Source organism: Ammospiza caudacuta, chromosome 1 (assembly GCF_027887145.1).
Source record: "Ammospiza caudacuta isolate bAmmCau1 chromosome 1, bAmmCau1.pri, whole genome shotgun sequence".
Lineage (NCBI taxonomy): Eukaryota > Metazoa > Chordata > Aves > Passeriformes > Passerellidae > Ammospiza > Ammospiza caudacuta.
Window position 1 is genome coordinate 57754221 of NC_080593.1, and position 14865 is coordinate 57769085.

Here is a 14865-nt window from a genome sequence, read left to right on the forward strand (position 1 = left end):
GCAACAAATGGGACAAAATTCCATAAGAGAAAGAAAAGGAAGGGGAAAAAAAAAGGAAAGATCCTGTCTTCCAACTGGTATTTCAGTGAAAATTGCCCCCCTTATAGGGCCTTGCAGCAGCTCTTAACCTCTGTGATTCATAGTAGAAGGCTGAAAGCGTGTGTGTGCGTGCATAATTTCTCACAATTTTTTGTGATCACAGAATTGGATCAGAGAAATCCTGAATATTTGGATGAAGTAGATAACATCCCTCGTGGGGATCTCATATAGTTTCATCTTCCAGAACAATAGTGACTTGTGTCTGTTACAAGACAAAAGGAGGTATGGATCCTTTGGGGATAAGGCACAATGCTCAGCAAGGGGAAGGAAAGCAAGGCGTTGCCAGGATGGGAGTCCTGGGACACCAACGCTAATTAAGTATTGAGATACTATGCAACAGAACACTTATTGGAAGTGAAAAACAGAAGGAGTGTACAGCTCTCTTTTATAATTTGTGCTTATTAACACATTATATGTATGTTTTGCTCATTCCAAACTCACTGATGTAATGCCTGTCTTATTGTCTGAATTTTGAGATCCAGAGCAGGCCATCAGATTAGCATCAATGTTAAGGTGGGTGCAGTTGCAAAGGAAAGGGAAGTATTCTGAATCACCACCAGTGTAATAAAATGTTCTTACGGCTCTACGTACTTGGATGGGAAGAAGCAATGAACTGTCTTAGGTCTAGATTTCTAGGTTCCAGAAACCAGTTCTAGAACTAGGTTACTGCAAAGTCTTCTCCCACTCTACACTATCTCTCTTCTCAGGCTATATTGAAGATGTCTTCCCTCAGAAACTTCTTTGCCTTCTGTTGTCTTGACAGTCACCTGAAAAATGACAGCTGGTTTGGCCAAGGCAAATGAAAGAATCTCCTGATCATCTGTGGGGAGTCAAGGCATTGCTCTCTTCTTGGTCTGCTTGCTCTGTGGTGTGTTAAGGAACCTTCCCAGTCCTGCCATCCACAAGACCCTCTAGCAGTCATACTGTCAACACCTGTGAAGGGAGGCCAAAGCCCCTTCACAATGGACAGCGGGAGTGAGCCAGTGGGTGCTTCGCTTGAATCCCTGCTGTGCGGAAAATCACGCTGTGAAAAGCCAGTGTCCATAAAGGAGACAGAGGAGTCCTACAACTTTATTCAAATGAAGCGAGGGAGTCCACTACGCCATACCCCCATGGGGGTCTCTTGAGTTTTTGTAGGATGCAGCCTCTTTTTATCCTAAACTCCCAGCTGCATGTTGCTCTCCTTTCCCCATTGAGTTGAGGTGCTAGGAAGGTACAGACTTCCCAAACTGCCTACTAAATATTCCCTCTTGGATGTGTATACTCCCCCCCACCCCCATCACACATTGTATGACCATTAAAACTAACTGTAAGCCCGTCCTAAGTGGAGAAGCTAATTTCTGTAAGTCTATTATTAAGCCTGTGCATTTTCCCCCAAAGTTCAGAAATTCAAGCTGTGCTTGGCTCTGCAACAAACTTGAGTGGCTTGATGTTTGTAATGACCCCTACGCCCATTCTTTCAGTACCTGATTGGTCGTTTCAGATCAAGCAGTTTGTGAAGAAGTTAATACCCATTTCTAGTATCATTATGTTTATAATGACCCCCACACCCATTCTTCCAGATTGAGTCATTTGTGAAGACATTTTTCTCATCTTTATTTCTACAATGTAGACTGTCAGCAGCACTCAGAACTAGACAATGGATTTTTATTCTATCTTAGAGAGATCCTGGTCAGGAGGAGGAGTTTTGCTGGGCATCACTTTGCCATCAAGTGGAAAGATTCTTTCCTGTAAGGCAACAAGCATTTTACTAACATTTCTTGAAGGAATGTGACCTTAAGGTATTGCATAGCTAAGGTCAATCTGACAAAAAATACCTTCACTACACATAAGGTCTTTGTTTATTAAAGGGAAATTGTTGTCGCTTGCCCCTTTCATTCTTCTGCTTCTTTTAAAAACTGATGTTTAAGTGGTGTTTAATTTGTGCCCTTAAATTGATAGAACAAACATTTAAGTAATTTTGTCCCTTCTTTGTAGAGAAGGTAGTTTCACTGGCATCTTCATTTTGACTGTAAGGATTGGAGAAATTTGAGGTATTACAGCTGTCTCTTTCTGTTCTGCCCATCGGCTCCACTTCCAAGTGTACCAGATCCATACCAGTCCAGTGCTGGCCTCTAACACAGCACTTCTAAACTTCTGAGTTTCAGTGATCAGAATAGAAGCTAACAAAAATGTTGGTAAATAGTTGCAAGTAAGGAATCTTTTTATCCCAGAAGGAAGGAGAGAATAGCAATTACTGAAACAATCTCTAGTGAGAGAGAATGAGGTGTCTTATGTGTGGTGTCTTGTCTTGATTCTGCTTAGACAACTGTCCTTGCGGTGTCTTTGGTTGGAGTTCTGCCAAATTCACTTCTGTTCATGAGTAGATTCAAGAAAGTGGAATGTTCTTTCTGTAGGATCATCCTCATTCTCACTTTCCTTAGTAATCAGGATTTTAAAGGAATGCTCACAGGACCACTTCTTACCAATGTGTATGCCAGGAGCCATCCTACTGTTATTCTATATTGCTGTAATGGCACCTGAATCCTGGAACAAAACTTTTATTACTCCTGATTTTGGAGGAGGGCAACCATGCATGTCCCTTGTGGGTAAACATACATTAATGTGCTTTGACCAAAGATAATCAATAACGATGAAGAAGGAACTATATCTTGCCAAGGCTGTTTTTAATAGGTTCCTATTTTTTGGGGACCTTCCCTATACTCTGGAGAAAGTGTTGCTTGTAGAGGACTAGGCATCCAGCTCCAGGGTAGTTGATAGAAGAGGTCTTCTGTTAGCCTCGTGAAGCTTTTGGGGTAGACTTATCTTCACAGCTTTTGAAAACATGACATGTAGTAAGAATGAAAGAGCTTGTTAATGCCGTAATTAAGTATGATGTACTTAATTACTATACTGTAATCTCATAGGGAATCCTGTAGTATATAGTGTGCTGGGTTTAGGAGGAGCCGCATAAGGTGCTTACTGTTTTGTCAGTAAATATGCCTTTTAGTTGCCTACTGCCTGCTTTTGCCTTCTTCCTTACACTTCTCTCTGAGTTGCTTCTTCTAAGTTCCTTTAGTTTCTAGCAGTCAAAAGAAAAAAAAGTCTTGGTCAGGAAATGCAGATTGGTCTTGACCATGAATATGAGAGTATATGCCTTGTGCCACTGTTGTAGAGCTGCTCAGCCTGTAATCATACAGATCTCTACAGCAGTCTTGGTGGTACAGTAATATGAGCCAGGTTAAAGAGGGGTGTGAATAAGCATGAAGTAATGGAAAGAACAGACATGCATTAGGTTTGCATTTTTAGACTGTCTAGGCAGTCTGCAATATGAATAATTTCAATTTGTGAAAATAATTTCCATTGTACATGATGATGAGTAACATAAGTTGTTCAACCCAGTTGAAGGTGAACCAAGGTGTGTCTCTCTTTGCGCTGCGATTGTCTTGTCGTAGGCAGAGTTTCCTGTTTGCAATCCCTTCTGCTTTCATAACATGAAATTATCATGAATCTTGGTCAGATTTCTTAAGTGAAGAATAATTATAAAATCACAGATTTAATAATTTACCAGCACTGAATTGATTCAGTTAAGAGAGACAAAAGTGTTAATCACTTTTTTCTTTTTAATATCTATATATAGGTATAAAAACATTCTCTTGTCTGTGACCTCTTTTGTGTTCGCTAGCGCTCTCAGACTCATATTCTTAATGGCACAATACGTACTGAATTGGGGAAAATTAATGTTGCTTTTCTTCCACTTTACTGTTCTTCCTCTACTGCTAATGCACCCTCCTGAAACACAGAAACAAGATAACTACTATTTATTAAAATAACTTGAAGAAGAATGTAAATGAATATATTAGATTATTCTGGTTTATATAACACTGATTTTATCTGAATGGGGCAACACTAAATTTGTCTCCTACAAAACGCATAAACTTATGAGAGGATAGTGAAAAGGAAAATGCAGGTAGTGATTTGTGTGAGATAATTATGTATTCCTTACCAATTTCCCTCTCTTAACACTTTTTTTCCCCTCACAGCTTTAGATATGGTGAAGTCTATGTTCCAGCCATATATCTTATAACAGGGCGTATGATAATAGAAAAATTGGGAGTTTAAAAACTTGTGTGCTTGAATATGAGGTTGTAACCGGTTGAAATGAAATATTATGGCTGTGTTGATGTCAATACTGTATAAAATGTATTCTTATGAATGTGTTTTCTCACCACTTCTGAGTGAGAAAACACAAGTGGAAAAATTAATTTATTTGCAACTATGTTAAAAAACAAAGTAGAAAAAACTTATTCTAGGCTTGTGGATTAGGTCTTTTATTTACTTCAAGTCCTTTTTTTTGTTTTTTTACCTACAGATGGCAATAGCGGTTGGAGATGTCCAGCTTGTCAGAATGCTTCTGTGCAAGTTCCTAAAACTTACACTTGTTTCTGTGGTGAGTTTCTGACTTGCTTTTGCAAAGAAAATAGTTTTGTCACTTTGATTCCTTTTTCTTAGTATGAATTTGAGTATTGGTGCTTGTTTGCTTACACACCTGAAACACAATTTTTAAAAAATTTTATTGACACTGGAAGGTGGCTGCACAGGGAATCATGCATGTGCTACTTGAGAAATGAAAATAAAATAGTAAGTCCCAAGTGGTAAATATTTTCATATCATTATGTAGAAATAGTGATTTTTATGGAATAATGATAGATTTTGGCTGGTATCTTGTGAACTTTCCTTCCGTAGAAGGAACAGAATAACCTGCATGCTTACGTCTTTGTGGCAAGACCAAAATAATACACAACTCAAGGATGCAACTACCTAAACCTTTAAATTGATTTACCAATTTTGTGATTTATGTTGTTCAGACACACATGGAGCTTAAATAGGAAAAAAATGTTCAGGCTTTTCAGACCTCTGTGTAGATATGTGTTTAATAAAAAAAGTTAATGACATGAGTATAGCACTCATTAAGCCATAAATATAAAACAAAAAGGAGAAATTATGTTACTTAATTGCATAGATATGAATAAGTTTTGTTTAGAATCAGTACTTCTGTGATCTGTATTGTTTTCACATAGCTTTCTTCTCTTTAAATCAGAGTCACTGGAAGCTTTCACCTCACTTTCTAGAAAACAATGTTCTGAATTTGAGACAGAAACTGTGTCAGTAAACTTGTCTAAAGAAGCAAGATTTGCTAAAATAGAGTTTTATCTTTTTATCTAAATGTGTTAGTGAATCAGTTAGAAGCAGTGCAATGCAGTTAAGGCAGAGGCTTTGTACAGCAACGTATGAAACTTTATTAATATAGGGATAATAATTCGGTTATTAGAGATAATAACGCAGGCAGAATGAATTGACCATGAATGAAAATTAGAGTTTTTATGAAGTCTAATTTTAAAAAATCTAACAGACAGGACATCTGTCTGTTAAATAGGGAAGAAATTCTCCTTAGCCTAAAGATGTTTCATGGTTTAGGAGATCTACAGTAAGAACTTTAAATTGTCTGCAGAATTATTACTCCCATAGCAGCATGTAGTAACATAAGAGTTCAGTCTTCTGCAGATAGTTTTACATTAATGATATATAATTTGGATGTCATCAGTCACTTATGTAAACCTGTCTTGTATTTGATACAAAGCACTAACCATATGCTGAGTGTGGTTAAGTGTGATTTTTTTTTCCCACACTTTCACCCATGAGGAAATTCCTGTCTTATTTTTCTTCTGAAGCTTCAGATCTTTCTGGGGACTTTCCTGGGTATTCAATTAGTTTAATTGAAACTCTGGTGAATAAATGCTATCTGTAGTGTTTTTACATATTTTTCTAACTTAATACTGTAGAATATACAGAGGTATATTAAAAAAATTTAAATTCTGTGACTATGTTACCAAAAATACATTTTCTTGTTGGTTTTGATTGTCACAGCTCAAATTTGCAACAGTGGCTTAGTTGTTTCCCTGTTAATTTAATTCCTCTCTTGCAGAAAGCCAAGAGAGTGTTAATGATGGCAATTAACCTTAACCCTGATGACCCTGCACTTGGAGCTGTGAGATTTGATGATAATATCTCAGATTAATGAAAATATTGTTTAGTGCTTATCTGAAATATAGAATACTTTAAGCTAACATGCTTCTTGTTTAAGACTTCATTAATCAAAATTCATTAACTGTTAATACTTTTATTAATGTAGAGTCTGCATCTTTTTATAGAAGTGACTTTCATAATTTGCCCACTTATTTAATTCCCTATTCCCCATCACCATGCCAGGTAGATCATACTTTCTGGAATCAGTATCTTTTACTCTGTTCCTTTTTTTTCCCTTCCCTGCTGCATTGAGACAGCAAGGGAGTTTCACCCTTCAATTATCTTAGCTACTGTGCAGCCTGACCAACTGCAGGGGGCTTTTAGTTTTCATGTACTTTATCAGTTTAATTTAATGTATCAGCTACCTCCATGTCTGCTGATTGAGAGTACAGAAGGAAAGAGTATTCTGGAGCTTGCTATTCCAATGGCACATTCTTTTAAAAAAGCTGAGTATGTATCAGTACAGAATAACATAAACATTTGTGTAATTTTTTTGTCAGAGAAGACTGCTTGCCAGTATTTGAAGTACCGCTTTTTCTCTTTGGTATGATATTTTTCACAAATGCTGTCTGGTATTCAAAGCAATAAACACCTTTTTGTCTTTGACATGGTTTAGGTAAGGTGCACAATCCTGAATGGAATAGAAATGAAATCCCACATAGCTGTGGGGAACTTTGTGGAAAGAAGAGGCAGTGTTTGGACTGTCCACATCTTTGCAACATGTAAGTAAATGTTTATTATATAAAAACTGATATTATTTAGAGAAAATTTCTGAAGACTATATTTGCTTATTTTTTATTCCAGGATATGCTTAGAGATTTAGAACCTACAGAGGTTTATAGTTCAGCTGAAGCCTGAAAGAAATGAAAAGGCTGAAATGCTTTTGTGTTGGTATGTCTAAAGTGAGTTCATATGAGAGCATGAACAGGATGTCTACAATAGTTGTAGCAACATTTCTATTATATTTTAGGAACTGAACCAGCTGTCTGACTTGGTTTCAAGAATTTTCATTGAAGTAAAGAAATAATAGTGTCTGAAAATAACTCTAAACATGTCCAGTGGCCCACCAGATTTTTCAGGTGCTGTTATTCATGTAAAAGTGTTTGAATATCTTAATTTGGGATTAGTGCTACTTGTTTAAACTGAAAGACCACTTCTTTCCTTTGTTTATTTTTCTTCTTTTTTTGGCTTGCAAACTGTTGAGGATAAAAGGGCTTTTGTATTTTTTTATTTGTTGAGACCATCAGATAGTTTAACCAGAATCCCTCGTGGAAAATTTAATCAGTATATGTAACTCAGATTGGTTCTGCTAACATTTTATTAGTGTAATTCAGTGAAGAGAGGCAAAGGAAGTGTCGTGGTTTGGAATGGGAGGAAAATTTTGGGAAGTGAGGCAAAAGCTTTTTGTGTAACTGACAGTGTGTTGAACCACTAAGAAACTGGACAGGCTTCTGTAAAGACACATTAAAGATGGAAGAGACCCAGGAACTTTTTCTTTCCCTTCTGGTCAGGAGCGAGGAAACAGGGCTGGGTGGCCCCTGCCATGGGGCCGGGCTGGCCCTGCTGCGGGGTTGAGCCCCCTTCCCTGGGCCACCTGCCAGCCCTCAACATCGGGTGCTGAGCAGGGAGAGGGCAGTACCGTGGGGCTGGATGGAGCCGGCCTTGCTAACATCTGATTGCCTACTACACCCTCTCCCCCCCACCCCATCGCCAAGAGCCCAGCCGGGCCCCAGAAGCAGCCCCAGGCTGGTGCTGGGACTTTACTCCTGTGGAAGCTGCTCTCAACCATCGGGCAGGGGGAACGAGAAGCCATCCCCCACCCCCAGTGTGCTGCTGCTGGGTTCTAGCCTGGCTGATTCAATTTGATCCGAGCCGAGCAGCTTCCCTAATTACAATTCCCCCTAATTACGACTCCTGCCGTCTTTAGTGCCCAGCCCGATGCCAGTTGGGCTCCAGGTGGGATGTTCACCCTTTCAATGCTTTAATCCTCCCTCGAGTGAGAGAAAGGAACAAGATGCAAGCATGTAAAAGAGCAACATGGGAACATCATAGTCGGTGAGGAAGATTTAAGTCCCAGATGGGAGGGAGGGGAAGATGCCTTGATCTTACAGCTCAAATTCTCTTGTAAGCTATGGAAAAAACCCTCTTTTTCCTTATAACACAGGAAACTATGGGGAGATGAAAGGGTTCACATTTATAGATACCAAGTAAAGGCCTCAGTGCCAAAATAAGCAGATGTTAAAGTAGCTGTAATCCCATGAGGAGTTTGAGCAGAGAAATAGGGAGTAGTCCTGTGCCCTCAGGAGAAGAAAGAGAAGATCTCTGTTCCCAATGATGATGATGTTGTTAGAGAAAAATAATGAGAATTTTTACCTTTGAACAACTCATCTTTAAAACAATACTCATAAGTCAACATGGCCTATTGACAAGCTGTGGGAAGACTTGTGGAAATGGGAAGGACTTCACGATAACAGGATTCCACGGGCTTCTCTTATTTGCGATGAAATGGAGAGCCATGAGAGAACTGTTTTTTTCCTCTTGTGAAGAAGTCTTCATAACCTTAACAAGAGGGACATCTCTCCCTAAGTGAACTAAAGAAAGACTATTTTAGAGGTGGTAAACTAACTAGAAATTTTAGGCTTTCTTTCTTTACATTATCAGTGGGAAAGAAAAGGTTGTGGGGGAAGAAGAAGGGTTCTGAAGGGTTTTTTCTGATTCTTACTACTTTTTCTTCTTTTAATTACTTTTAATAAAATTTTATTTATACCCTTTTAAAGGTTTTGAACCTACTTTACCTTTCTCCTAATCCTATCTCACAGCAGGAAATGAGTGCACCGGTAATTAGCCAGCACTGAAGCCCACCACACTCATCAACACATTGGTTGGGAAATTTTAAAATTAGGAAAATCTTAAATTAACAAATCCAGACCACTACAGGAGGGCATCTCTGTTTTCAGCTTTGGATGTTTTACGTGAGATTTTTTAATATGTTCTTTTTTAATGTATAAATATGCTTGCTTGTCAGAAACATAAATTATATGTTGTTCCTATTGTATCTAGCTTCAGTTTCCATGGAAGTTGGTCCTTAACATCTGTTCATATTTCTGGTTTTGGAAATTTTTGATAGAAGCAGTTTTCTGCTCTTGGTCAGAAACTTCAGCCATTCCAACAGATTGTCGCTCGACACTTTTTCCAAGATTTGCTAAAGCTCAGAACTTTACTCTGAACTTTGTATTTAATGTTTTCTGCTTCAAATATATTTCAACATTTTATTGAATGTCAGAATAATTCTTTAATATTTGTTTCCCATACCTGGACAAGTTAATTAGACATATTTTTGATATTAGACTTAATTTATATTTATGCATTATGTATTTATGCATGGAGATTTATGTTTTATTTCATATAAGTGTCATGGCTGTTTTCTTAATTTACTTTCAGCTTTCAGACTACACTTGAGGTAGCTGATACCCTGAAGAAACACTGATTCTCTTGGAGACCAATGGCACGCCTCCATCTCAAGAGAGGCATATGTTCATGGACATATCTTTTGCCCAGTCAGAAATAAGCAGACTTCTCAACCACTTTGAGAACTCTGTGACTGCAATTTCTTGCCTGACAAACTTTCTTGTAGGGCTTGGAAGCAGATGTCTTCTCTTCTTTCCTGTCCTAGTCTACAGAGATTCAGTCTTTGGCATTCTCTTCTAGAAAGTCTTCTGAAGAGTAGTGACAGTACTGTGACATTGGGGTGCTACAAATTTTTAGTCTCCAAATGTCTGATCTGCATAAAAGCTGTGAAAATTGTGTCCCAATTTGTGACCAGTTGTAGCATATTTAAAAATGTTATTATTCAACTTTGTTTTACATGAATAAAACCATGATGAGATTATCCAGTCCTGGAGGTAAGGCAGCAGTAGGCATGCAGATAATCTATGTTCTTGATACTCTTGAACTTAGGATGGTGAACTAGAGAGGAATGCACTTTCAACATCAGCGTTACCAGTTTTGGATGTTCATCATATTTTGGACACTTCTTTCTCCCATATGGGAATCTTTGGTGTCTGTGAGGACACAGGCCACCATCAACTGCTGTATCAAAAAGCAAGCAGGATCTTTGTTCCCTCTTGCTGTATCAGTGGTGGAGTTAGAGATGCAGGGCTTTAGTATTTGAATGCAAATGATAAGTCTGGATCATGATGTATGTCTGGGCAGAGATTTTCCTCAAGAGAGTGCTGTATTTCATGATTCTTGCTTAAGTTTAGATGATCTCAGAACTTCTTGCAAGCATTTATTTCTTTCCATTGTGGATTTGCTGTGTGCCATTTTCCCCTCCTCCCAGATGTTCCCATAAGGTGATAATGTTTGAACCAGAACTGTTATTCTGTTTGCAAATATCCTAAAAGCTGTTTTGGTTTTGCTTTTCAACACCACACCCCATTTTGGTGAAAATAAGTTAAGGTGATTTACACTGCCAATTGACAGGAGCGATTTAAAGGACACAGACACCAATGGAAAGAATGGTCTAATTATTTTACAATGAATATTAAGATAATACAAAAGTAAAATTATACATTCAGTAAAACATGTACTTTGCTCTAGCAACAAGCAAAAATAAGCAAGGTAGTGTACCTAGTCATTACTTTGTGAGAGAAAGGATAGTGTTTGAGAAAGTTAGATCCGTCATCAATTGCCTAAATACTTCACTGTCACCCAGAGTCCGTAGTTGCTGGGAAGCTCTGTTTCACAGTGAGGACCTGAAGAACCCTTCCCAGCAATTAGCAAAATCCTACATGATGAGTCCACCTGTAGGTGAGGCCTGCAAATTTGCCCTGAAAGTGGGTCCAGCTTTTATAGGTCCAAATTAGCAAGTCAGTGTGACTTGAATGTATTTTTAGCACAGGAACACCTGAATCTGGTGGTGTGCTTGCTGACCAGCCAGGGCCAGGGCTTGGCCAGAGCCCAGGCCTTGGCTGGGAGGGTTTTCCTCTAAAATACCCTACAAGCAAGCCTCTATTCATGTTAGCTGGGAAAATTTCTTAAAATGATACGTTTCTTGCTGGTAACTACAGAAGGTTATGTGAAAGTTTTTAAAGCAGGGGTTTGGTGTTAAACAGTGGGTATAAGCTCTTGGTCATCTCTTTTTAGCTAAATAATACTGATGGTGTCAGTAGTCACACAGTGCTTGGGATCCATCTAGTAAGTCAACTCTGGCTTAGGCCTATTGCTCAGGCCTGAGCACATCAACTGGTTTAGCAATAAATCTTATATTTACTCAGATTTATTGGTAGCCATTTATATACACGGTTATTTGGCAGAGCTGAGGAACCGGTAAACAGCTGTTTGAAAGGGGAATGCTTTGCCAACCTTTTGCTAGTGTTGTGCTGTGGCATGCATAACACTTCTCAAGGTGAGTTCTCTTCACACTTTTAGTTTAAAAACACTGACATTTATTTTACAGTGTTAAGTTCTACATCACAGAAACATCTAGCTTAACCTTCAATAAAATGTTCCTGATAATAAACTTCTTAACAAAGCAAAACTTCTTTTAAGGCTCTGAAGTTCTCCCTGCCAGCAGAAACTATGCAAGGCCTTGAGAGCATTTTAAAAAGGTCTTACAAAGGCAGTTAATGAAGTTTCTCTCTGTCAGAAAATACCCTTTTTCTGATCCAGAGATCGGGCAACTGAGAGGTGTTTTAAAAACTTTTATTCCATTTTCAGTCTCATGAGAAGGGTGAGACAATATAGATGTCATAATTCACGTCATCACATTCAGAAGCCAGCTATTTCCTAATTACAATACAGTGTGTTTCTTGGCCTATCAGCTTTTTGCCGCACCATGCTGTAGGTGCTTTAAAGCCAATCATCTAAAACTACCTCTCATGAGTCCTAGTACAAGGCATCTTTCATAGTTGTATTTCTCCAAAGTATCTAGTCTTACTTGCCAGGCCATCCATTGAAACTTTTTTTTCTAACTCCATTTCTCTTTCAACAATATCTGTCCTGTTTCCATGGCATTTCTAAGTCAACATTTCTTCTCTCAGAGTTTGCATACAGATGCATACTCTGTGGGCCTTCTGTCAGGCCCTGAGAACTCTACAAATCCATTTCCCACATCTCTCTGTTAATTTAAATTTTAGTCACTGGACTTCTTGCATACTTCTTTGCTGCTGTAATCTTCTCTACAGCAGTAGAAGTCCCCTTTTTGTTCTGTTATAGTATGTAATACTTTCACTGTCAGGCAAATGGAAGTTTAATTTTTCCTCTGTCTAGATGTATCTATCTACACAACTTTTCCTGTATGCCAGTTCTCTAGAGCAGCAGCAGTAAACTGCAAAATAATCCTCCGTGGTAATGGTAGATAATGAAGGTTCAGTTAAAAAAACCTCTGCATTCACCAAACAGAAGTTAATACTGAAGTCTTCAACCTTTTTGAGTTCAGTTTGCAACATTGTCAAGTCTCTAAAGGTATCACCCATCTTTATCATCTAAGGAGCATTTTCTGCACTTCTTGTGCATGTCTCTATGCTGAATGAAATCATGAAATCTGAATTTCAATCTTAATTGTTGTTGTATGGATCAAGTGTGTCCTAGAGCTGTAGTCATACTGTAGCTTCTGTCTAAACTAAATTGTACCAGAGACTTTTGCATGTGTATCTGTAGGGATGCATAAGGAATACTTATTTCAAAAGTCAGTAGTTTGATTTCAAAGCATTAGTTTTTGCATTACTAGAATTTTTCTGTTCTTATTAACAAAAGGTCAGAAAACTGTTTCAGAAACATACATTGTCCAAACTTTCAGATGTCTGAAAATTGTCTGATACTGTTCTAACAAAAGGAATCTTGCTGTAAGACTGCGATCTATTAATACTGGTACTTACAACTTTAACATGTTTGTGATCAATGTAAATTGCTGTTGTGTGATACAGTATTATCAGAAAGTGTGCCAGGAGTGGGTTATGGAAGAAATCTTAGCATTGCTTGTATATGAGAGTGTTGAGAGAAATAATACACCAGGTAAAAAACTTAACATGACAAGACGTCCGAAGATGATGTGCCTTCTCACTTTTCCAAGTTACGACTTAGATTCTAATATTTTGAATTCATGTTTACTTTAATCTGATTCTAAGTTCTTAAGTTGGCATCCAGCCTTCAGAATCCTACGTGGGTCTGTGAGAATTGAAGTCAAGACAGTGCAATATACTGTGCAGTCCTTTTACAAGAGGTTTTCTTGTAAGATAGGTTTTCTTGTATGTTGCAGAATGCATGTTAATTCTCATTGTCTGAAGTTCCACAGTGTTGTGTTGTGTTTGTTTTACTCTCCCCTTGCTTGATTTGTTCTCCCTTTGTTTAAAGTTGGAATGTTCTGTTTCCCCCAAATTGTAATGGTTCTGCCCAGGTTCTCCCTCCTCTCCCAGTTAAATGCCAGTCTCTCTGGTCCCCATGGCACCCAATGTATCCAGTTGTACTCCTCCCCGGTTACCCTGACAACTTAATGTATCCTTTCCCCTATTCCTCCCCAGGGCCCTGCCAGTCACTCCCTGCTCACTCCCTTTCTCCAGAACCTTCTCTCCAGGGCTTGGAGTGATTGGCTCAGGGACCGGGACCCCTCCTCTAAGCTGTACCCATTGGACTCCCATGTGTGTCAATCTCTCGTACCCCCCTCCCCCCTGGATTCCCATTGGTCTCTGTATTGGTTCCACCCCTACCACCCACTCCTTTTATAACCACAAGTATCAACCCTCGAATTCCCTCCGTTTGTTGGCTTCCCTGGATATCATTAAAGCCGGACTTTGCCCCAAGCGGAGAGTGCTCTTTATTCCTGTTCATCGCACTGATTCCAGGTCTCGTCCGCACATGGCAGCACCTACAGCCATTAGCGCTGGGTGTCTGCTTGAGGCGCTCTCCCGAAGCCCAGCTGTCGGGACAAGTGCCCCCCCGTGCTGCTAGCGGTTGCTGGCCAGCTAGCCTGGGCGAGTGACATCTAAACCGCCACACCGCTGCACCACAGTACAACTTTAATTAATTCAGTGGTTTTGCTTTCTTCCTGCTTTACTGTGTATCCATCCAGTTTTTCTTTTTTTTCCCCTTTCCTTATGCCTGCTGTGGTGCTTTTCCAACTCTTCACTGTGTCATAAAACTGATTTATCAAAAGACGGAGGGTTATGGTGGTTTTGGTGGTTTGTTTTTTGGATTTGCTTTATGTGATGGGGGATTTCTCATTGTTTATAATTGGCTTATTGTGCAATTGCTTGGCTTTAGTGTTACAGCTAGCATAGGTTGAATGATAGGTTAGGCCTTATTGTCAGCTAGGAGTGGTAGAGGAAGAAAGGAAGCCAGACCACTGTTGATGAGCTGGAGGCATGTCTCAACTATATTGCATATGACTGTATTAACTGGTGTACTAATTAGTACTTCTATAGTTACTGTCCTCGAGGAATTCAATAGTTACCATGTAACAGGGTAGTCTGTGTTTTTGGAGTTTTCTGATATTTCTGAGTTTTTTCTTTTGGCTAAGATTTCTGTGCTGGTCAGTTCCGGCTAGTAATAATTGCTCCAAATGAGAGCTGCTGTTCTTGCAGATGAAGGGAACTGGGAGTTGGCTAAGGAAGAGTGCAGACTGGATAGTTAAGTATAATTTCACAAACCTGGGCTTGCCTATGCCCAACTAAGGTCTTACATGCCGATAGGGAACATCTAGTT

The 14865-nt window shown here is 39.0% G+C and overlaps 1 protein-coding gene across 1 annotated transcript in view; it reads left to right on the forward strand.

Moving 5' to 3' along the window:
* Positions 1-14865, forward strand: part of NFX1 (nuclear transcription factor, X-box binding 1) — a 75462-nt gene that overhangs the window by 18261 nt on the left and 42336 nt on the right. Inside the window, exons 4-5 of the mRNA XM_058802460.1 lie at positions 4451-4528; positions 6782-6887. Of these exons, the coding sequence (XP_058658443.1) occupies positions 4451-4528; positions 6782-6887 (184 nt within the window). The remainder of the gene's footprint in view (positions 1-4450; positions 4529-6781; positions 6888-14865) is intronic.